A 23,451-nucleotide genomic window follows, 5' to 3' on the forward strand; every position below is an offset into this window, starting at 1 on the left:
ATTCCTTGCGGTCATTAATTAAAATATTTAACAATGCTAGGAAATAATCCTTCCTTAAATAAACCTTACTTCCCAAGCATTACCCTGTACTCGAGGCCCACAGAGATATAGGTGTCTTTAGTACTACCGCAAGTGTAAAACATGTTGTATGAATTAAGTTCAAAATTGATTACGTTCAAAACCCTCTGCATTGTACACAAGGCCTTCTGGGGCCTGGGGCCAAAATACCTTCAACTCTCTCTTCCTAAATATCTTCCATCTCAAGCTCTTCGCTCATCCGCCTCCAACTCCCTCAGGGTCAGCCGCTTCTCCAAGCAACGAGTTGGGGGTAGATCTCTCTCCGCGGCAGGGGCCTCCCTCTGGAACAGCCTTCCTGCCTCCCTGAAACTTGAGGAGAACCATCTCCGGTTCCGGAAGCACCTCAAAACCTTCCTCTTTGCTTCTGCTTTCTCTCCCCCACTCCCCTGCTAAATTCCTGACTGAAATTGCACTGAATCTGTAACTGGGCCACTCTCACCGATCTCGGCCCTTGGCCCAGCCATTCTGCCCTTGCACTGCCTCCGTGGCAACCCCTGCACTGCGGGACTGTCTCTGTATCCCTACAGCCCCCCTTCCCAGCACTTGTCTGCACTTACCTTGCACTGCCACCAGCTGGCCCTTATTATTTATCTTGTTATTCTACTACCCCTGTACTGCACTTCCCCTCTACCCATGCACTTGCGCAATCTGAATGACACCTGGCCTAGTAGGATCGTTGTCTGTCTTCCCTTTGTTCCCCCTCCCTGCCTCGTCGCGCCTTGAAACACTTGTGTATAGGCACGTTACAAATATATCATATCATATATAATTCGTAACCATACGGGCGGAAAACTGGCACTTAAATGCCAGGCCTTGTACTGTAATTATGAAACTAGAAGCCCATAACTGTTACTGCCATTTTTCAACTCCAATGAGTTGCAAATCAATCTGGCCCCCTGCTTAAAATGACAACCGGTGTCCTGTGCTTGCGTACATGGTGCTTGGACTGCAGCAACCCCAAAGCAGTGTGTACACACAACGTCCATTGCTGTGCTCTGCGCTCGTGCAAGGGAGGTTCTCGCTGCAGAACATGAGGATCAATAACATGCACTTAATATCCCACACAATTGTGCACTCGGCGTGTTACAATGTACATCCCTACTTTGCCAGGCACACATGTATCCTGCCGTTAAGCATTAGCATATCAATTAAAGACATCCCTCCCATCCAAACGGACCACTCTTTGAACAATTCTTAAACCAGGTGAAATGATTGCTGGGTTGTGTATCCGGACTAAGAAAAAGCCTCTGCAGGTTTCATTACAGTAGCCAGCACAGACAGAGTCCCAGGTATCATATTATGCACCTGTGCAAAATGTCTGCAGAGATTTTGTGCTGTGGACCTACTGGGCATGAACCCTGGTTGATCAGGTTGTACCAGTAATGGCATATGTTGCTAAATACAGTTTGCAAGTATCTTCGCTAATACCTTATTCTCCATGTTGAATATGGACAGTGGATTATATGATGCACAGGGTTCTTGTGGACTCAGGAAGCCGACCCACTTCCATGGAGGTGTCCTACACCTTTCTCAAGTATGGGGCAAGTATCTCTGTGTGGGATTTATAGAACTCGGATGTGAGGCCCATCAGTGCCTTGTGCTTTCCCATTGGGTAGGGTTTTGACTGTAGCTATAATCTCTTCCACCATGATTTCAGTGTTCATACTTTCTGCTATGTCGCACCCTAGCAGCCTTACATCTGCCCTGTTCAGATCTAGGATTGCTGCTCAAGTGGTGCTTGCCTTAGAAGTACATAAGTATATCTAGGATTCCAAGAACGTTGTACTAATGCTTTCCCCTTTGCAACATCGTTCCCCAAGTTCATTCACCACTTCTGCAATAGTGTGCTGCCCAGAATCCTGTCTAATCAGCCAGGCAAGCATGTGGCCCCGTCTATCACTAATACCGCCTAGCACAGCTCTTGCCATCCATATGCCATCCCTTGTTGCAAGTTCATTACATTTTGCCACCTGTTCTTGTATCTTACTGAGAAGCCCTTCTCTGTGCTGTCCGCCATCTTCTAATTCAAGTCGTTTAATTTCCCTTTCACGCTTATGCAATTCAAGCCTGATATGCTTCAGCGTATCTGCCTTCTGTGAGATAAACGAACCGCTAATAAAGCAATTGAATGCCTCAAAATATATCTGTCCATTTCAATCTCCTGTTTATATCTCTCCTTTATTAATGCTTCACCCTTGAATCCCCACGGCCTAGCCTGTGACTTAGTCCAGTACCAGTGAAGCATGGTTCGATAGTGTTCTCTGAAGTATCTTGCATAATGTAATTGCACCAAGCCCCTGAGTCGATCTCATATATGAGTAGAATATTGCTATTTCCAGCCAGTTACACACTTCCTTAGAGAGAGATCGGACAGCGGTGGAGGCCCTTCCTAGTTACAAATTCATAATCTTATTAAACTCCCCGGGCCCAAATTACCAGACACTCGCTGTATTAATGCAATCTGCGGGCTGCTTCCTCAAAGGAGGACTGGTTGTCTTGGGTGTGTATGTATGTATGTATGTATGTATATATATATATATATATATATCTATTCCTGTTACTCAGTATTTACAGCATAATCCGTAAAAACCTACCATCCTGATCGGATTCTTTCGCCAGCAGCTTTCATTCTACAGATTTGTGAATGAATGTCACTACCCCTCTTGCAGCTGACGTGAATATGAGGAATATTCTTTGAGTTTACACCAAGTTCACACCAAAAGTGAGCTCACTTACACCCCTTGTACATGTGATTTTCTTGCACCATCAAATGATCTATTTTTTTGTCATACTTTGAGATTTGCCTGGACTGCCGATTATCCTGCACTCCTCTTCATTCCATGTCATTATTATTAACGGTTTATTCATGTTTTGCATATCCTACCTAAATCATACTCATTGCTGTGTCTGCCAACCTTGCGCTCACCACGTTCGTACTACTCCTGAATCTAGAAGGTGTGTAACTTTCCACTCCCTACTTCCATGCCAGATACTCTGTCTGACCAGCATAGCCCCTCTCAAACAGAAAAAATTTTTTAAAGGCCCCTGTGCGGTATATGCTAGATTTCACAGTAGCGCAGGCCTTGGCTTCTGGCTGCAATTGGTCGGGCTGACAGACTGCTTATTCCTTTGACTGCTCATCGCTTTCATTAACACTCTTAAGGTTTCTAAACATAACAATACTGTAGGCAACTCAGTCACCATCGTCGGCTGAATCCTCTTGCCCCTTATGTTGTGGGGCTACCACATTTTCTTGAGTTTGCATCTGGAGAATTCTTCCGCGGCCACCGGATCCCTGAAGAAGTTTGCTTTCCTCCACATAACTCTCAATTTCGCAGGGTAGTACATGGCACAGGCATCTCGGGGTCATCCTTCGCTTTTTGAAATGTCTTCCCAGCATCCTGTACTGTAGGGCTGAAGCCAGGGAATAATGATAGTTTGTCAGGCCCAAAATGAAATATCTTCTCGCAGTCCGCTGCCAAAAGCACGTTGCGGTCCCTGTAGTTTAGCATTTTCATAATTGTGGGCAGTGGTGCACCAGGCGTGGTCTCCCCATTAAGGCTTTGTGCGCGTGCTAAACTATAAAGTGCTCAGTCAGTGGCGGGTTGGCTAGAATGTCTTTTAAGAGGCACTCTATGAATACCTCTATTTTGCCATCGATATTGGTGAACTATGGCAGCACCTTCTGCTGTAGAATATTTCTCCTTGATCTGCCTTCCAGGTCCTCGTATTTGGAGTTTATACGCTTCATTTGAAGTGTTATCTTATCCATGTCACTACGTTATTGCAGAGATGTATCTTCATGTGCTTCAGTGCGCCTCTGTCACCCTGGCACATATCTTGTCAACTTGGGCCATGGAGTTATAGATCTTGCAGGATAGAGAGTCCAGTTTCTGGCCAATGCCATCAATACTGTCCTTCAGGCATACCAGCAACCAAGCGACATTGCTGTTGAATTGGCTGTCTGTCGCAGCTGTGCCCAAGTCTGTCTCTGCGCCTTGTCTCTGGGCCCGTGACATATTTGCATATGCTTCCATCTTGGCCTGGTTCTTGTTGTTGCCCATTGTTAAGCAGAATCCTGTGCAGTGCCCTTAGGGACCACTACACACAATTAAGACTACAGGTGGTAATACAAGTTTTACCTTTGGTACAAGCCTGTACTACTATGTTAAAGTGGTAGCAGTAGCGGAGCAGCCCGGCTTATCTCAAGAGTATATAAGCATTAGCAGAGGTTACACAAAGGGACCACAATTACTGTGACTCAAGCAAACACTGACTCAAGGTTTCAGGTAAAAAAAATATAAGTACATTTATTTTTTAACCGTTTGTTATAAACACGGCACTTCTATTAATTCAAAACCACACGTAAAATACATTACAACTAACCAATTCACTTTGTACGGTATAACTCAAGGTAAGTACCCTATGTTTTAATGGACCAGTGTTGTGAAACAAGACGTTACCGTGAATATATATGCAATCACTTTTTGACAGTAATGACAGTTCGGTTTTACAAAGAAACGCGTATCCGCGGCATGAAATGTTATCGGGGCAAAACACACTTAGCACCTGAGATACCCAGAGAGAGTTGGGGGCAAAAACCATAGGCAATACTTTTGTCAAGGCAGACGGAATCAGAGAACACTCATGGACAGAAATTCAAGAGTCAATAGGCCGGAGCCAGTGTCAAGTGGAACCGGGTTCCTGTTGATGATCACACAGTCGGACAGTTCATGATTCAACGTAGCCAGGAGTACTTGGATATTGTCAATGGAGGAAGCAAAAGTTATAAGGAGGAGGGAAGATGGGGGTCAAGCATTGTGAGAGGAGAAAAAGGGATTCACCTGATTTCCTCAAGCAGAACACAGTACCTTATTCAATGAAGAAGCTGGTGCCACGGCAGTTGTTCCTGGTAGTTTCCTGCAGACCCACGGTTCCTGGAGCTTCGGCAAGAAGGACGTCTGGAGGGGTCTGCACCACACAGGGCTGAAGCCGGCAGCAGTGACGGTGAATAAAAGATGCGCTCCTTAAAAACAGGAGAGGCTCTTCAGATGGCTATCCGGACCACTACAGCAGTGTGCAGCGATTTCGACCACGAAGAGGATCCAAGACGACTCCGGACTGGATCTTCTCTGGTCGTCTAAGGGTAGATAGCTCAGGGCTGCAGCAGGGCTTCACTGGGATGGGATAGTTGCAGCAGCTGACTTCTCCGCTTCTCTTCGGTTCCTTGTAGTTCCAGTGGCGACTCTGACTTCCAGCCCAAGAGTCCTGCCTTTTATGCGAAAATCCCCCATTCACACAGCCTGGCTGTCAATCACGCAGCAGGAGGGTTGTCCAGCCCGGACAACCACCTCAGCCAATCATGGCAAAGTGCGACTTGGGTTTCCTAGGACACCCTGTGCAGGAGGTGACTTCCTCCCTCCCTCACATTCAGCCCACCTAGACACCCAGGCGCCTAGAGGAGGGCTTCTTGGCAGAAGCCCGCCAAAAGACAGTGAACAAAGAAGGCAAACCTGGTTTGCCGCGCAAAGTAAAACACAAAAAGGACTTTAACAAAAAGAAATGGCGAATAAACCCGACCGGAGCCAAAAGAAAAAAGTATTTGGTCAAACGGGTTTAAGTTCGAGGCTAATATAATAGCCTACAACAATACCACGTTTATATAGTATAATCGCGGTAGAAAAGTTAGGGTAGATACCACTGCCACCAGCCAAGTCTAAATGTTAAGAGCGAAACAATGCTCTAGGAGGTACAGATAAAAAGGGCTAGGAAGGTAACCCTTTCCAATACTCATGTAAGATGGGGTGTACTGGATCTGTGGTTAAATGAGTAAAGTTAATGGCAACTTTACCCTTTTCTGGGGGACAGTAGTCAGCCTCAGAAATGGAGTCGGTGGGAAGTCTGAAAGACGACCCTGTTTCACTGCACTGAAGTTGCTGTGCAACACACAAAAGAAGGGGGCTACTGAAGTGGTGTACTCCAGAGCCCACAATCACAAAAACAGATGAAAATTACATGGCAAAACATGGGTAAGAGTGGGGGAAAAGCTCACACTCTTACCAAGTGGAAAAAATAAACTCCAGAAATCCAGCAAAGATGCTGTGGGACTCACTAGATAAGGGAAATTAGCCATTGAATGAGAATTCTCCCTAACACCCATGGAGCCAGGGCCCTGTGGGATCACCCCCTCTCCGCGTAGGGTCCCTTATTATGGGAGAGTTCCCCACCGTAGCCCAGTACTCTCAACCGCAGCACGGCTAGCACTCAAACCGTTTATCTCCCCACTCTGCTGCATCAATACCTGCAGTGCCTGCTTCAGCCCTCGGCTCTGAGAGTGCATGCAAAGGGAGTATTTATCCCACCGCAAGTTCACTGGCAAGTACCACAGAGTTGGGTCTGTGCTAGTGCCAAGTGGAGAAGGGTGTTGGGAGGGAATGGGCACTGCCACCTCGCACAACAGCATCCGCAGCACTCAACCAGGCTTCCCGCAGTCAGTCTCTTATCAGGGGAAGGGGGCAGAAGCAGTGCATGTTTCGGCGCTGTACGGGTGCAGCGGGCCACTCTGACCTCGCAGCAAGGGCGCAAAGTGCCCACAGCTCCCTTGTACGATATTCTGGTGAATGGAGTGTCTAGATGTGAGACTGAAGTGGGCGGTTCTTGAGACCAGGTCTGTGTTAAGGGGTCTTTCCCCTTTTGTAATGGCTTGTCTGGCAATGACAGATGGTGTGGAGGGTTGCCCAGAGCAAGCCAGAGGTTAAGATTAATTCTAAACGTTCCAGCCATCGCCTCTTTTTTTGTTTTACTGTGTCTGTGTTAACAGTGAGCCGGTAGGATCCCTCATCCACCCTCTGGTTGACATGTTGGGTAGTGGCCCTGCCAACCCCATCCCATGTGTCTCGCTCCCCTCATAAATGAGTGTGGGGAGGTTCCTCTGGCAAACCACATTACCCCAACAAAAGCATACTTGGCTACTTGACATCACATTTTCATATCCTGGATACGTTGTTGCCAATCACTAAGACGAACGTTCTGTCAAAATGTATGTTTTTCAGGTGCTGCTTTTGTCCACTTCAAGTTTTTTTTTGTTGAAATTAGCTTAATTATTTGTATGCTTGTCCAGCTCACTGCAAAAAGGGCCAAAAGAAAGTGCCTGGCGATTTTCAATATCGCAGTGTATTATGCCTTGCAGTTGCAACTTTTATTTTAGTGGCCCAAGTCCTTAAAAACACGCCCCCTGGATGAACCATGCCATAGTGGGCACGTCTCTCACTTCTCCAATTCCACTGATCTCGCAAAGTTAGTGGGATTATGCTAAACCTCTGGGACCTGTTGTCTCAGAAGCGTCAGCCCTCCCTCTCACACCTCGCCTAGGAAGCCTGTACATTTGAACCCACATTTTTGTGCTAGCTTTAGGGGTTCAAGACCCGTTTGTGGGTAGCTCCATCACCGCTTTTGGGTGAACTTGTTGGAAAAGCCCTGCACTTTACTTAGAGTTCGACTCCCCGGTATTAAAACGAACTACTACGGGCAGCATACCAAAAAGGCATTGCAGCTGCAGGGGGACAATTAAACTAGCAAAAAAAACGTAGGGGACGCCAACCTTGAAAAAGGAACCCCACAAGATGGAATTCAGATTTAGCACAACATCCTTGTGAAAATTATCTTTTAAACAACCATGGTTTTGGTCTATATTACTTGTGAAATGGACTTTATAATGTACCCTTTGACACTGTTTTTCACAACAGAGCTTTATAAAAACAGTCCACAAACCACTCTTGAAAGTGTTAATGTCATAATTTCGTATTTTTACAATTTCTTTTGACCAGATGTTACATCATTTGTCATTTTTAACACCAATGGAGCAATGGTGGGGGCAAGCCTTCCTGTTACGTTTTGATCTGTTTTCTCACAGTTCCTAGCCCAATGCACTTACATAAATATTTTTCACACATCGAGCCTTACATTTGAGATCAATAAATAAGGTAGTGCCTGTCCGATTGTCACTAACAGTGAAGAATCATTTTTTTCTGGGATTGTTTAGTGGCCAATGTTATGTGTTCCCCAGTTCAATTATCAATCTTAAACTTTCACTCTATTCCCGCAATAGCTTGAGTATCACTGGTTGATGGAGTTGAAGTATCCTTATTGCTTTGGTGTTGGCTAAACAGCACACCTTTGTCAGGTTTCAGTTCAAGCCAATGGGTATTTAGGCTTTCTGCTGCCCTGGAACCAATTAAGTTTCTGCGCCCCCACACCTCCTCACTTTCATAACCTGTGCCAGATTTTGTACCTTCACTTCACCAGATTCCACACCTTCAACAGACTCTGTTGCCAAACTACACCCCTTCACCACCATGCTGTCCCATTTTGACTCCATAACAGCATAAGGACATTTTGAATGCTGACTGGATTAGAAATGTATTGCGTCCACTGTAATGCAAGTCTGTTTTTTTCTGTTATATTAGTTGAAAGAATTTTTTTTAGGTCTCTGCTTCACATGATTTGGAGAAGGCAGTTTGTTGTTCAGTTGAGTACACTAGAGGTACTTGTAGAAGTCATCTGCCTACTTTGGACTATCTCAGATAATATTTTAGAGGAAGCGATCAAAACATACGCAGTCTGCCAACTGGGTGCAAGTGTGGGAGGGTTGCAATGAGGAATGTAATTTTCAATGCTAATATCTGGGTTTCTCCCAATCGACCTACTGTACTGGTATATAATACGTTTTTTATTCCGGCAACATAACTACTTTTCCACATGAGGTCTTGTGAAGTGGTATAGTTTAGATATGAAATATATGCAGGTGGTTCAGCGCAGCTTAAAAAAATGGATTGAAAAGAAATAAACCTCATTTTCATTGTTACACCTTTTTTGTTAGCAGGGGGCATAATGGCGATTAGGCAATTGACCACCTGCTACAGCCAATATACCCTCAATTGCTTGGGCTAGAACGCCAATAAAAGATGGCAAAAACGCAAGTGAAATTGATGAACTCTGCCTGAGCATTAACAGCTCAGTGGAGTAAAGATCGTTGGAGAAGGGTCTTGGAAACTTTGGCTGAGCATTCTCTCAGTGGAGTAATGGAGAAGGGGCAACACTGAACATTCATGGGTGGAAAGCAACAGCATTCCTCATAGCTGTGCAGGGCAGGCAGCTTGTATAACAAATTAAGTGGCACATACTGTTAGATCATTGCTGTTTGTGCCGTTGTCCAAAATAATGATCACCCCAAGAGTAAAACTGAGTAATGGGTCGGGATTTTTAGCAAAACATTAACTTTGTGGGTGTGGTTTTGGGTATGGGTCTTGCCAGCTTGCATTTGTGGTAATGTAACATTTTTGTTACCTCCTAAGAGTTGGTTAGAGTGTACAATACAAAGGAACATTTTGAGGTTTGTGGTTTATAGATCTAGATTTCCTGCTGTCATTTGAGGTACAGTTTTACTTAAGTCATACCTAGTATTTAAAATGCAATTCATGTGAAGGTTACTTCTAAATGTAACTGTTATGCACTGTGTGGCATACTTGCAGTTGGTTTTCTTGGTTGCATTGAGTGTGCAACTGAATGTATTTGTATTTATTAAATTTTTATACGCCAAAGTGCTTTACAAGAGGACAATAGTAAATACAATAAGCATTGAAAACCTGTGAATCAAGTAACAGAAAGCAACACGTGCAACAATTTACAACAGATTACTTGAACGCTGTGGTGTAACGTGAGTGTTGTAAGGCTATAGTAAGAGAAGGAACAAGGAGTAAGGATGGGTGGTAGGGCCGAGATGAGAGGGGCAGCAGAAGATGTCAGGGTGGGGAAGGGAGGGGATAGGATTTTTAGAGAGGTGTGGAAAGGAGGATAGGAGGAGATTGAACGGATAGGGATAGGGAGAGGTAGACGGTTCCAGTGGAAAGGGGCAAGTAGTTGGGAAGAACGAAAGCGGGATGGGGCACAGTGTGAAGGAGGAGAAATGAGTAGGAAATGTCCCCAGAGCGGAGAGGGCGAAAAGGGGTATAGAAAGAAAGGAGGGAGGAAAGGTAGGGTGGAGCAAGACCATAGAGGGATTTGAAGACGAGACCGAGGAAATTAAATTTGAGCTGGGAGTGAAAGGGGAGCCAACCTAAGGAGGAGAGAGAAGAGGAGATGGGCTCGTAGGGAGAGGGAAGAAAGAGGGAGCAAATAGCAGAGTGGAAGATAGATGTAAGGGGAGTTAGGTGAGTAGAGGGTAGTCCTAAAAAGAGGGAGGAGCAGTAGAAGAATGTAGAGAAGACAAGAGAGGTGACTAGAAGTTTGGTAGCATGGAAAGTTAGGAAAGGGCGAATATTATGGATATTATAAAGGTGGAAGCGGCAGGACCTGGCGGTGAGAGAGATATGATGGGAGAGAGAGAGAGAGAGAGATTAGAATCAATGTAGAGGCCAAGGTTGCGGGTATGGGGAGTAGGGAAGAGGAGAATAGAAGGTGGTGGGGAGGGGCGAGGATGTGCGTTAGTAGGGAAGAAAAGGACTTCTGTTTTGTCCGCATTTAAGGTTAAGAAGTGAGAGGCCATCCAAGATTTTATCGCGGAAAGGCAGGAAGAGAGTTTAAGATGGATGTCGGAGGTAAAGGAAGAGAAGGAGAGGAAAAGTTGGGTGTCGTCAACGTAGAAATGGTGCGAGACACCAAAGGAGGAGATGATGGGAGCTAGGAAGGAAGTGTAGAGTGAAAAGAGGAAGGGGCCGAGGACGGAGCCTTGGGGAACGCCATGATTGCGGAGGCAGGTAGGGGAAGTGGTACCGCCCCAAGACACTGCAAAGGTACGGTTGGAAAGATCGGAGGAAAGCCAGCAGAGGACCGAGTTTTTGAAGCCAACGGATGAGAGAGAGTTAAGGAGTAGAGGGTGATCAACGGTATCGAAGGCAGCCGAGATGTTGAGAAGGATGAGTATGGAGGAGTGTTTTGAGTAGTTGGCGGAGAGGAGAGAATTAAGAACTGAAGTAAGGGCAGTGAATGTCATCAAAGATGCGTGAGGAATCCAGCAGGGATGCCGGTTATCTGCTTAGCAATGGGCTGCTTCTGTAAAGATGGCCGTATGGATATCTTGTCAGGATATCGCAGACTTTTTTCTTTACAGCTGTGAAACGGTGTGTAGTACCTTTGGCACACCGTTAATTTTTTCCTCCTACCCTTCTATGGCTTTGGGGGATCATTTGACAGCATTCTTGATGCATTTGCGCATTTAGCTTTAATCTTCGCCATTTTAACGTCTATATTTCATGCTTGCACCTTTTGGGCAGCCACAGACCACCGAAATGTGGGGCTGGGGAGGGAAAGTAGTGTTTGCTTCTGATCATCATTGAAGTGCCCGCATGTGGGAACTCTTGGCTTGACTTGAGCATAGGAATGTGTTAAATGTTGTAAAACGATGCATCGTTTTTCATCAGTACCTTTCTTGGGGGTAAACGCTCATTATTGCAGTGGTTTAAGCAATGCATATCATGTGTTGCTGAACATCACAATGATTTCTTAACACGTATATGTGTTGATTATTACACACTCAAATGGTTATGGGGAGTGGCACTAATTAAGCCAATACGGTTCTGGCTGTTTTGCATATAAAGATGCACTCTGGGAACGTAAGAATTACTAAAGAGGTTTACATTTGTCATATATGTCCATGAGTTATGCGTGAATCACGAAATACCTAATGCAGGCTGGGTTTGGTACAGTGTTTCTAAAATAAAAAAGTCACCCTAAAATAAAGCTTTTGTAAATATCAAGCATATATCCAAGTTTGCTCAGCAAAGATTAAAGTTGTCAAAGTGCAATGACTGCTAACCGCGCCAAATCAGTCCAGCATTGTTGTGCATCAGCCAGACTCCAAGAAACAAAACAAACTTTAATTTTAAAAAAAAGACAAGTAAATTGAAATAAACTGCTATAGAAATGTTTTCCAGTGGCAATCTGCCGGCCTAGTCCTGGTCCCAGTCCTAGTTGGCCTTCTTGTAAATACGTCACTGATATTGAACTTCCAGCTGACGTATTAGTTCTGCTGACTGAATTATTTTGGACCATTTCATGTTAATTACTTTTGCCTTCTTTCCATGTTGTTGTCATGTGCAAGACCTTGAACGCCTCATTTTTTGGTAAAAGCAACTTCTAAGAGCATATATATGTTGGTTAATGTATTTCAATGTGTTTGTTTTCACAGCTCCATTCCCATAGATTACAACCTGTACAGAAAATTCTGGTCTCTGCAGGATTTTTTCAGAAATCCAGTGCAGTGTTATGACAAGAACTCATGGAAAGTGTTCCTTAAGGTAAGGGGTTGTCCTAAGCATTATAATATGATTTGAGTTCTTCATGCCAGAAGTAGCTTTACTTGAAATGAAGTATATCTTTGAATTCTGTATTCACTCTGTTCTTCATGGGTTGATGTTCGTTTGCCATAGGCTTGCACCCAAATGGTAACTCCTGCTTCCTAGACCTTCTGCTGTTATTTATAGATTGAGTGGTGGAAGAGCAAAATGGGTTCGACATATTATCCACTACCACTTGGCATCCAGGAAAATCACTCCACTGTTAATGTATAAAGGTTCCTCCAACACCGTAAGTATGCTCCAACACCCCTCCACCACTGCTTTCTTATACATACCAATCACCCAGTCTACAATCCCTTTAACTTCTGTTGAGACAGAATTTCTATTTTGGGGGATTTTATAGAACCTTTTTAGGGCCCCTCAACTGTTTGCTTTTTTGGGTTGCCCCTAAGAACCCCAGTTCCATAAGTGCCTCTCGGCAACCCCATCTTTTCCCTACGGTGACTGCATCACCCTTCTTTGGGTTTAGGGAGTAGGTTGGTGGCAGCTATAAATTAGTTTTGGCTTCACCAGAGGTGCATGCTTTCCTCCTGCATTAGTAGCGCAATGTGATTTTTTGATGGCCATTGGTGTTAGGGAGAATTCTCTGTTAAGGTTAATTTCCCAAACCTAGTGAGTCCCCCAGCAGCTTTGCTGGATTTTTGGGGTTTATTTTTTTCTCCTGCTAAGAGTGAGACTGTCTTTCTCCCACTCTTAGACATGATTTGAGAATGTCCTTTGACTGTGAATGTTTTTTTATGGGCTATGGTGTCTTTTTCTCCATAGGGCTTCATGTGTTTTTGGTATGTGTGTTACACAGCACCCTCAGTGCAGTAACACAGGGGTGTCATAGTGACCCCCAAACATAGACTCCATACCCTGGGACTGACTACTGTCTCCCAGGGCATGTAAAGTCACCATTGGCTTTACTAGTCTCAAATTGTGAACAGAACCAGTACAAACCATCATATTGTGGAAGTACTGGTAGGGGTAATTCGATTGCCCCTGGGTCTGTTTTCCAAGGGGGCACTGTCCAGTCCCCCCTTGTCGAGTTTCTGGCTGGTGGCAGTGGATACCACGCAAAATATTCCACAGGAATATTTCTTATGGGATTTTCCCATTGATTTTAAACGCACCGCTTTTTGGTGCAATGTTAAAGATACCGCCGGGTTATTTATTTAATATTAATTCCCCGGTTGGGTCTTTTTGCCAGGACTCGATTTTAAAATGGCGTTTGTGCTCGCCTCTGAAACTCTAACCCAAGTCGAGCCCTTTGTTCCACTTTTTGACGGGCTTCTCCACAGAAGCCCTCCAAATGGTGCCACTCTGTTTGGGGTCTACAGGATGTGTGGGAGGGGGATTAGGCACCCTGGACTGAGTTGCCTTGGCAACTCAAGTCGCACTCTTTTGTGATTGGCCCAGTGGTGAGCCGCCTGGGTCACCACTTAGCATGTTTGAGTGACAGCTAGGCTGTTGAATGGGGGTTTGTCTGCATAAAAGCAGGGCTTTGGGGACTGGAACTTCAGAAGTCGCCACAGGACCTAAAGAATCCAAAGAGGGGAGAAGCTGAGCCATCTACAACGACGACGCCACCAGTGGAGCCCTGCTGTACAAACTCACCACTTCCCCGACGACAGAGGAGATCTTTTTCCAGGAGAGTCTTCTTCCTTTTGAGCTGGTGGGACCAACCAGTTTGCCTTTTTCGCGTTCCTGGATCGTCTTGTGGTCGAATCGCCCGTGCCAAGCACCCCGGCGGCCGGATAGCCACGCTTCACCACTACTGCGAATAAAAGGGTCGTACCTTTTAATCAGGAAACTCTGCGGCTGGTTTCTTCCCTGGCAGTGCAACGATCTCCAGCTTTCTTCCTCGTCGAGACCATCTCTTCCTCTGGTTGAAGCCACGACTCGCACCCACTGCCAGGAACAACTGCCACCGCTGGAGCTTTTTCACCATTTCAGGTACCGTGTCCCGCCTGGTCTCCCTGGCAACAGATTGTCCAAGCTGTCCCGTAAATCCTTGACTTTCTAACTGGGTTGACCTCCGACCTGCTAACTTTGCCTTTCTGAACTGATCCAACCTCTTTTGACTTTTCTGCAAACACTTTGAGTGCATTAGCACTGTGTGATCTTAGGCACATTCCGCTTTGCTCTCTCCAAGAGTGGGCCTGGCCTATGAACTTTTTGCTCTACAGTAAGACCCTGCCTTTCTTGACTTGCTGTGGTTTCTTAAGTGTTGGTACTGTCTTATTTTCCTACTCTGCCTTTTCTCTCCCCTTTTAAACAAATTATTGGAGTGGCATCTACAGTTACGCGCTAACCTCTGTTTTGCTAAATAAGTGGTGTCTTAATGTAGACTAGTCGAATAATTAACTATGGAGCTGTATATACTTATAGTGACTGTGATTGAACTTGCTTGATATATTAGTGCCAGTGTATTTTCATAAGTGTGTTTTGAAATAAATAATTATATACTTTTATAGCAAAGCTCTGGTCAGTGTTTGCTTGTTCTACTGTATTTTTAGCCCTATTGTGTATACTCTATATACTGTCTAACTCCTCTTGAGAGACTTCTGACTGCTCAGCCACAGCTACCAGGTAAATCTGGGTGGTGCAGACTGCTACCAATTGGGTTTACTGCTTACTCCTGTAGTCTTAAACTTTTTGCAGTGGTCCCTAAGGGAACTGCACAGGTTTCTGCCTAACAATTGGTGTCAGTACCTGGATAGCTTGATAGAAGTGGGATCTTCCACAATAGGGCGTAATTGCTAAAAACCCAACCAGAGACAGCGCTTCTGAGACTCAAATTATCAGAAACACTCTCCCACGTCCGGCCCACAACTGTGTGATGTTTCTAGAGGCTCCTGGTATGCAGGGTTGGTAAAATCAAGTTTGAATCTAGAATTACACAAGCATATGTATAATAAGTGTGCTTTGGTAAACTTCCCCATCCTTCCACCTTTCCCTTTTGATAGACAAATCCCAGAGGTTCTTCTTACAATATGGGCATCTTTGTATATATCAGAGTTTGGTAAGGTATCTCTCTATAAGACCTTTAGTAGGTCTGCATAAACTTTCCCTAACTAAATAACTTACTTGGCTTGCAAAAGCGTGGTGGTCACAGGATACGGTCTTCATAGGCAGTTGGCCGGACACTCGTTCCGAAACAGAGCGCTGCTTTATACCCGTGCCCCCACTTCCAGGTACGAGCTGAAGCTCTGCATCCTGGTACGTGTGTCCCGGGCCTGGCCGTGTCCCAAATCCACCATTTTGGGCACAGGTGCCAGATCCCGGGATACTTCCGGGTGTGCGGGACTCGCCAGAGCTGTGTCGAGTGGGTCCGCTGCAGATGCTGTTGGAGTGGGAGGTAGGAGGGCTTGCTCTGTGAGCGATTCGTGTGTGGCGGGGAGCGGGCTGGTTGCCGATGTTGGCTCTGCACTGTGGTTGGATTCAGAGACTCCTGATTTGTTCTGTGAGTGCATCGGGCTGTGAGTGCATCGGGGGGGCCGGCAAAATCCTAACAATTGGGGCACCAGTGCATTTTTGCTTTTTAGTTCTGCTCTCCGGTATGTTGTAGTTTAAGGCTCACTTTGCGCAGGTCAACCAAGAGGTGGACTTAAAACGGCTGTTCTGCGCTTCATATTGGCTTAAACACGTTTACACCAGTGTAGGTCCACAAGTTCTCCCTCTCACTGTCATATGGTGATAACGGTCACCCAGGTCTGGCTTGTGGATCTGCTTAGATGACATGCTATGCATAGGCCGACATCTAGTGGTAGCCGCAGAGTATTTTGTTTTTTTTTCTTTGAAATTTGAAAAGGGACGTGGACAGGGTGTTCCATTAATACTATCCTTCGTGTGACGTCCACTGTACCCATGGTCCTTCACGCGTCGAGGTCCCTCAGATTGTTTTTGTCCGCCATTATAGTCTGATGCACATCGCAGAGTTCCTTCTTCTGGCTGATGCCATTACTATTAAAAAGTTGAAAGTTTGACTTTATTTCTGTCTTTTCGATGACCGTACACCATAAGATCTCTGGTGGCGGCTCTTGAGGACAAGACCTTTCGTCGACAACGACTCCTGTCTCAATTAACTTTCTGTGGCCTACCTAGCTCCAATGGGCCTTGGCGCTGTACAGTAGAGAGTGGGGGCGGGGAGTCATAATCCATCTCTGCCTCTACTCCTTCCTTTGCTACTCATCCAGAACAGGACTGCAAGACTTGTCCTATGACTTAAGCCCTGGGATCGTATCTCAATTGGCTCCCAGTGGCTGCAAGGATTAAATTCAAGACCCTTTGCATTGTCCACAAGGCTTTCTGGGACCTGGGGTCCAATATACCTTCAACTCTCCCTCCGCAAGTACCTTCCCTTTCGAGCTCTTCGCTCCTCCTCCAACTCCCTCAGGGTGAATCGTTTCCCAAGAAAACATGCTGGGGGTAGATCTCTGCCTTTGGCTGGGGCCACCCTCTGAAACAGCCTCCCTGCCACTCTGAAACATGAGGAGAACCACCTCCGGTTCTGGAAGCACCTCAAGACCTTCCTCTTTCCTTCTACCTTCTCTCCTCCTCTCACCTGTTTTTCTTAGGCATTATGCACCTGGTTACCCTCTGATTTCGGACCCAGGTACTTCCCACCCTGCCACCCACCTGCACTGCCTCCTGGCAACCTTTGCACTTTGGGTCTGTATCTGTAACCCTACAGTACCCCCAGACCCCTTCCCTGCGCTTATCAGACACTACTTGTCTGTGCCTTAAACATCGCACTTGCCACCTGCTGGCTGCACTACCTTTTTGTTGGTTTTCATTCCTATGTACAGCCCCCCATTGCACGTCCCCCCCTTCCCTCTTCCCTGCACTTGCGTGTTCTCAATGTCTCTGGGCCTAGTAAGATTGCTGTTTTTATTCTCCCTTGTTCCCCTCCCTTGCCTTGTCGTGCTCTGAAACACATGCGTATGAGAGCAACACAAATAAAATATCAATATCTCACTTAGAAAATGCATATTCCCCTATACTTCCTTTTATTTCCGCCAGGCTGCCATCTTTCCACACTATGGAAAATGCACCTTTCAAATTCTGTCTTTCCTGTAACAGGAGGTATCCCAGGAAAGATACACACAGAGTGTGTAACCTCTGCCTTCCTAGAGACCACGCAAAAAAACAGTGCAAGTCCTGCCAGCTGTTTAGGCAAAAAACTTTGAAGGACTGGAAAACTAAACGCTGGGCCCATCACACCATGCAGGCCGAGGCCGCTATGGATGTCGAGGGAGCCTCCAGCAATGGCCGCTTCAGCGTCCTAAGTGACGCCGAAGGAGATCAGGCCACGTGCGAGCCCCTGACTACCACAGGTAGGCCGGCGGTTCTGCTACGGAGACACCTGGTGGCTCAAGCACTTCCACTGCACGCCACACTAAACACACCCCCCATAACCGACAGTCGGCCACATCGTCGACCGATAAGCCACACGCAATGTCGAAGGGAAGGTCAGAAAAATCCCTGTCCTCTGGGCTATCGCGTTCGCGATCACCACACGACAGGCCCCTGAAACAGACGCCAAGGTCCGTTTCCGACACCGCAAGCAAATCAGGAAAGTCCTCGGGTTCCCAGCGAACATGAGTTGAAAGTTGCGGAGACGGCTCCTGCAAAATTCGAAAATTAGTCAACTCATTAAAAAACACATCTCGAACACCCTCCTCAAGGCAGACGTCGACAAACTCCTAATCCTCAATGCCCCTACCCTCAAAAGTCACAAGCTTCAAAGGATAGGGAGTACTCTGCCCCTAACGACACCCTTTCAGTTTGATAGGGTTATGAACATAATGTCTAGTTTTGTTGACTTTCTGGATCAACACCCAGAACAGCTTACCAACCTCCAGGGGCCCCCTCAAGGCGAGGCAGCGAACAAGTGCCAGATACCAAGAAATCGCGCCTGATCTAATGCAACCTAGTACATCTACATATCAAACCCTGTCTGATGACACTATGCTATTACGACACTCAAGGTTCTCAAAACCCTGGCTCATTAGCAGACAAAGAGAACATGGAGGATACAGATCAATACTAGGACGATGACGACGATGATTTATACATCATCCAATCCCCAGACCATACCGACCAACCAGTGGCTGATTCCCCGGCGGACAATCAACTGCAGTATAATGACCTTCTTCTAAAGACTGCAGAACACTTTAAAATCGACACGCAGGAAGCTCAGACTTCGTAGAGGACATCTTTGGGGATAAGAGATCTGCAGCACATTTCATCCCACTGCTCCATCTGTCCATAGGCACATTTAGCCTTCTCTACTTACCCCCCAATCTGACAAGGGCAGTCAACCCACGCATTGAGAAAATGTTTAGGCCAGCCCCATAAGACCGATTGTACATTAGGGGGACTCTCTAGTAGCGACCATCACAAGGAAGAGAGCAGGCACACCTTTAGCCTCTGCCGAAGCCCCTCCTAACAAGGAGAGCAGAAAGATGTATACCTGAAGCAGGAAAGTGGTTTCCTCACCAAGTGAGGATAGCCAACACCACTAGGCTACTGTCCAGTTAGAATTGCCACAAGTGCGACAAGATCTCACAGCAAATAGACTCGCTCCCAGAACCCCTAAAGACACAGCCCCTACAAACAGTTGCTGTATCAAACTGCATCCTTAAAAATAATTTATACGCAGCAGACCATGCAGGGCGCATTGTGGCAGAAGGTACCCTCATCAAACGGCATGCATAGCTACATCAACCGGATTTCAAGTTGGAGACCCAAGCCACCCTTTTGAACATGCCTATCGAGCTCAACGCATTATTCGGTAGAGCGGTCGAGGATGCAGCGATGAGTGCTAAGGAGGAAAATGACACCCTCACATCCCTAGGACAGCTCACAAGCCACCCATTTGTGCAGAGAGGAGGTTCAAATACACACTGCTTTAGAGGACAACACTCCCAGCGGTCTTCCCAACTACAACCAGTGCAGGCAGAGTTCATCTTGGGGTTCCTCACAGGGGCAGTCTCCCCAACAAATATTTCAATGGGGCCAAAAAAGGTCCAGAAATGTAGACCGATCTTCCTTCTTAAGAGGAGGTCCCACCCCTCCTAAGCAGTGACCACCCTAAACAGGTCCCCTCCAATGCCTCTCCAGTAGGAGGTTGTATCTCTCATTTTACTCACATCATGGGAGGGGGTCATGTCGGACAAGTGGGTACTGTCCACTGTGGCGGGTGGGGGGCTATTGCATAGAGCTAATACAAACACCAGCCGACCAAGGCAAACTGCACAGGCAGAACAACACATCCTGCTGGAAGAGGTCAAGGCACTGCTGCTAAAGGACGCCATAAATTGTCCCGGCAAACCAAGTAAACAAGGGTATTTATTCAACCTACTTCCTTGTACCAAAGAAAGATCTAACAATGCCCCAGTATTAGACCTACTCCCTGCAAACACCTATGTCAAGCCACAAAAATTCCACATGACTATGCTACAAGAAGTAATCCCTCTATTGAAACGGGGGCATTACATGGCAACATTGGATATGAGAGATGCTTATTTTCATATTTCAATGTTCCTAGCGCACAGAAGATTAGTGCGGTTCAAGATGGCAACCCCAAAGTGCTACCCTTCGGAATAGGATCCGCACCAAGGGTATTCACAAAGGTACTGGTGGTGGTGGCAGTGCACCAGCGCAGGGAGGCAATCCCAGTGTACCCTTACCTGGACGACTGGCTGTTTACAGCAGAGACACCCCATATTTGCAGGCAAAACATTCAAAGTACTATCAACCTTCTTTCAATTGGGCATCTCCATAAACGAGAAAAATTGAAGTCTAGTGCTGAGCACAACCAAAAAGTTCCTAGCAGCTGTAATTGACTCAAAGGCGGGGTTGGTCTTTCCATCAGAGGAAACAGTCCAAAATATGTTATTGCAAATACCTGGTTATCAAGTAGGCCGGCAAATAAGCATATGCAAAGCTATGCGTTTGCTAGGCATGATGGCATCTTGCATTTATTTGCAGGTGTGATTGGCGACACAATGGTCTCGGGCAAGCGATCATTGGGACGATCTAGTGGTCGTTACGCCAACACTAGTACAAAACCTTTGCTGGTGGCCAAGAGAAAACCTGCTGAGGGGAAATGTCGTCACTCGCCGCGCGGGGGACTCATCACCTTCATCACACACCACAAGGTCTGTGGACTCCTGCTGTGATGAAGTGATGTCATCAATGATATTTGTGATCTCATCTTTGATGTCCTGGGTGTTAGTCTTAACAATGCACGTAGATGGCGCGAGTTATGATTGCTTAGCTTACTATAATGGGGGAATGTGCAGTGGTGTTTGGTTGCACTGTGAAGTGTAACATGCCTTTAGTGAAATGTTTTTACTGGACGTACATATATATGTATTGCAGGGAAGGTAAAGAAAGTGATGTTGTCATTGATGTCATCACTGACATTTGAGATGACATCTTTCATGGTCTGGGTGTTAGTGTTAGCAGTGCACAGAGGTGGTGGCAGGGTTGGGGATTAGTTTACCTTAACTGTCGAATTTCAGGGGTTTTTCGGTTTTAATTTGAAGCATAAAGGGGAGGGGGAAAGTTTTTTTTTTTTTTGTGGCAATGAAGTTGGTGAGCAGAATATGCACTGTAATCATGTGATTTTGAGAGATATGTAGTATAATCTATGTACTTGCCATACATTTAACATAGAACATTCAGGACCCCCCCCATCCTCCCTATTGACTTTAGAAAGGGACGGACTGAGCGCCTGTTTGCAGACGGGGCGGACAGGATCAACATTACCCAAAGAGGCGGGGGTATCTGAAAATGTACTATTGTCTTACACAAAATGTGTGAAACGGTGAAGAAGGGCATAAAGAGATTGTAAGTAGTAATAAGTAAATATAGAAACTTGAAGGCAGGAAATGGAAACAACACATTTAATAATTATGTAGAATGAAGTGAATGGATGGTACCAAAAAAAAAGAAAGGATGCCAACACTGTAGTCACTTCACAGAAACTCGGCAGCCTGGAACGATAGTGGACGGATGCATTTGGAAGAAGGGAGATTACAGGAAAAGAGTGAGGGCAGGTCATTTTTTTGAAGTGGGTGTGTTTTTTTTGGTATGTGGTGCAGGCATAATAATTTCTTTCTGTTGTTTTGACTCAGAAATGGCTAGTACTTTGGAGTGGCTGGAGGAGTATTTCCTGAAGGAGGAAATGTCTGAAGACAGTGACAACAATGGTACACATTGGTCTGCATATGGAGAATAGTGACCAGTATTTTACAGGCATTTAATGTGTGGTATTTTTTTTTCAACAGACCAGGAAAAAAGCGGAAAGGGCAACAGACGAGATAGAAGAAGACAGAATTAAAAGGATAGAGTCGAAAATGGACGTTTTGAACAACAATTTTCAAAGTTTATGGGAGTTTGTGGAGGACGTTGTGAGAGGGAAAGTCCGGTACCATTGCCCCACCTGCACCTGCCCTGCTTCTCCATTCCCTAGTTACCCATCCCCAAACCTGCAACAGGAAAAGAGACGTTTCGACAAAGCATCCATCCCTTCTTCCCCTCACAAATCTTCCCCTCATAACCAGCCCGTGTTAAATCCAAATTCCCCCATATTTGTTTGTGTCTGCTTCCCCTGCTGTTTCTTTAGATTGATGTGTGTTTTTGTGTATATAGTAAATTGTTCTGTACAGTAGTTGTAGAGATAGAGTATGTGTTTACATTTTTTTTTAAAAAGACGTAAAATGTTCGCGAACAGCACGCCTGTTGGACCTATCCGCAAGCAATGGAATGTGGGTGCTGTCTAATGCCAAGTAAGATGGATGTGATGTGTGACAGCACCATCTTTTCACAATGTGCGTACATAAACAGAAAGGGGTGTCCAAAGTATATACTAACTCGGCGTACCGCTTTGGAACGGGATAATAAATGGTGGTAGAACACACAAGATGTCCGGAATGGGTGTAAATGAGTAGAAAGGGAGTTTGTAAAGGACAGTATAGCGGTTCGTATTGGGCGCAGTCAAAATAGTGCCGTCCGTAGAACAGGCACGGTGGGTGGCAAAGTCGTAGGCAAACAAAATGGAGTTGTCCTAAAGACACTGGAACTGTCCGTACAGTGAACATAGCATGCAAGCACATGCGCAGTACAAACGAAAGGATTGTCAAAATTGCGCCAGTTCCTAACTGTCCGTCTCACTTGGTGCACTTTGAAGTACTTTGAGAACCCGAACACTGTCCGCAGGACACTTATGCGCATGTGTGATTCTTTGCATTTTCTGTCCAGGGGACTTTCATGAAGGGGCGGATGTGTTGAGGACGTCATCTTGTGACCGCACCTATGAGTGTGGGGACTAGTTTCAGTGGTCTGTGTGCTTCCGCAACACAAAAAATGAACTTGTAGACACAAGGCAAAGTATTGTTGAGTGGAAAAATGTAATTTCACACATCCCAAACAATAGGCCACCTCAGGAGTTGCTGTGTAAAAATGAGTGTACCGCTTTGTAAGGATGAAGATGGTCACGCGGGAACCCCTGCACCCCTTCAAAAGGACGCACCCCTGGAGCACATCTTCATTGTCCTTCTAGCTATAGCAGATAGAGGTGCGTTGCCTTTAGTGCTGTAGTGACGAAAAGGAAACAAATTGCTATGGCTTCCATGGCTGCTTTTGGGTTATTAGCCTCTGCACCTCCCCCAAATCCGCCACCATCACCACCTCACCAAGAGCCTGCAGAGAGATATTTGGGTGAGGATGTAGAGATTGAGGAAGAAGAGGAGGAAGAGAATGAAGTGGAGAAACTCCGCAATAGGAGTACTCGCCAGGAGTCGTGGCGGTTGTTTTCCGTTTATGGGAACGTACCAAAAGCATGTGCGAACCTGGTGAAGTGTAACCAGTGCGATGTGGTGTTGAGTCGCGGGAGATTTGGAGCATACAGTTTTGGTACGACAACCATGAAGCAACAACTCACTTCGTTCCACACTGCGGACATTCGCAAGGTGGTGTCATGTGAAGAGCGTAGTCGTTTGAGTTCCTCCACAGCATCCTCGGA

At 45.9% G+C, this 23,451-nt stretch overlaps 1 protein-coding gene across 2 annotated transcripts in view; it reads left to right on the forward strand.

The window, feature by feature from the left end:
* Positions 1 to 23,451, forward strand: part of THOC1 (THO complex subunit 1) — a 1,301,120-nt gene that overhangs the window by 618,635 nt on the left and 659,034 nt on the right. For both annotated transcript variants that reach the window (XM_069620878.1, XM_069620877.1), the window contains exon 10: positions 12,263 to 12,371. In XM_069620878.1, coding sequence (XP_069476979.1) covers positions 12,263 to 12,371 — 109 coding nt within the window. The remainder of the gene's footprint in view (positions 1 to 12,262; positions 12,372 to 23,451) is intronic.

Source organism: Ambystoma mexicanum, chromosome 5q (genome assembly GCF_040938575.1).
Source record: "Ambystoma mexicanum isolate Mex_15411 chromosome 5q, UKY_AmexF1_1, whole genome shotgun sequence".
NCBI classification, from domain to species: domain Eukaryota; kingdom Metazoa; phylum Chordata; class Amphibia; order Caudata; family Ambystomatidae; genus Ambystoma; species Ambystoma mexicanum.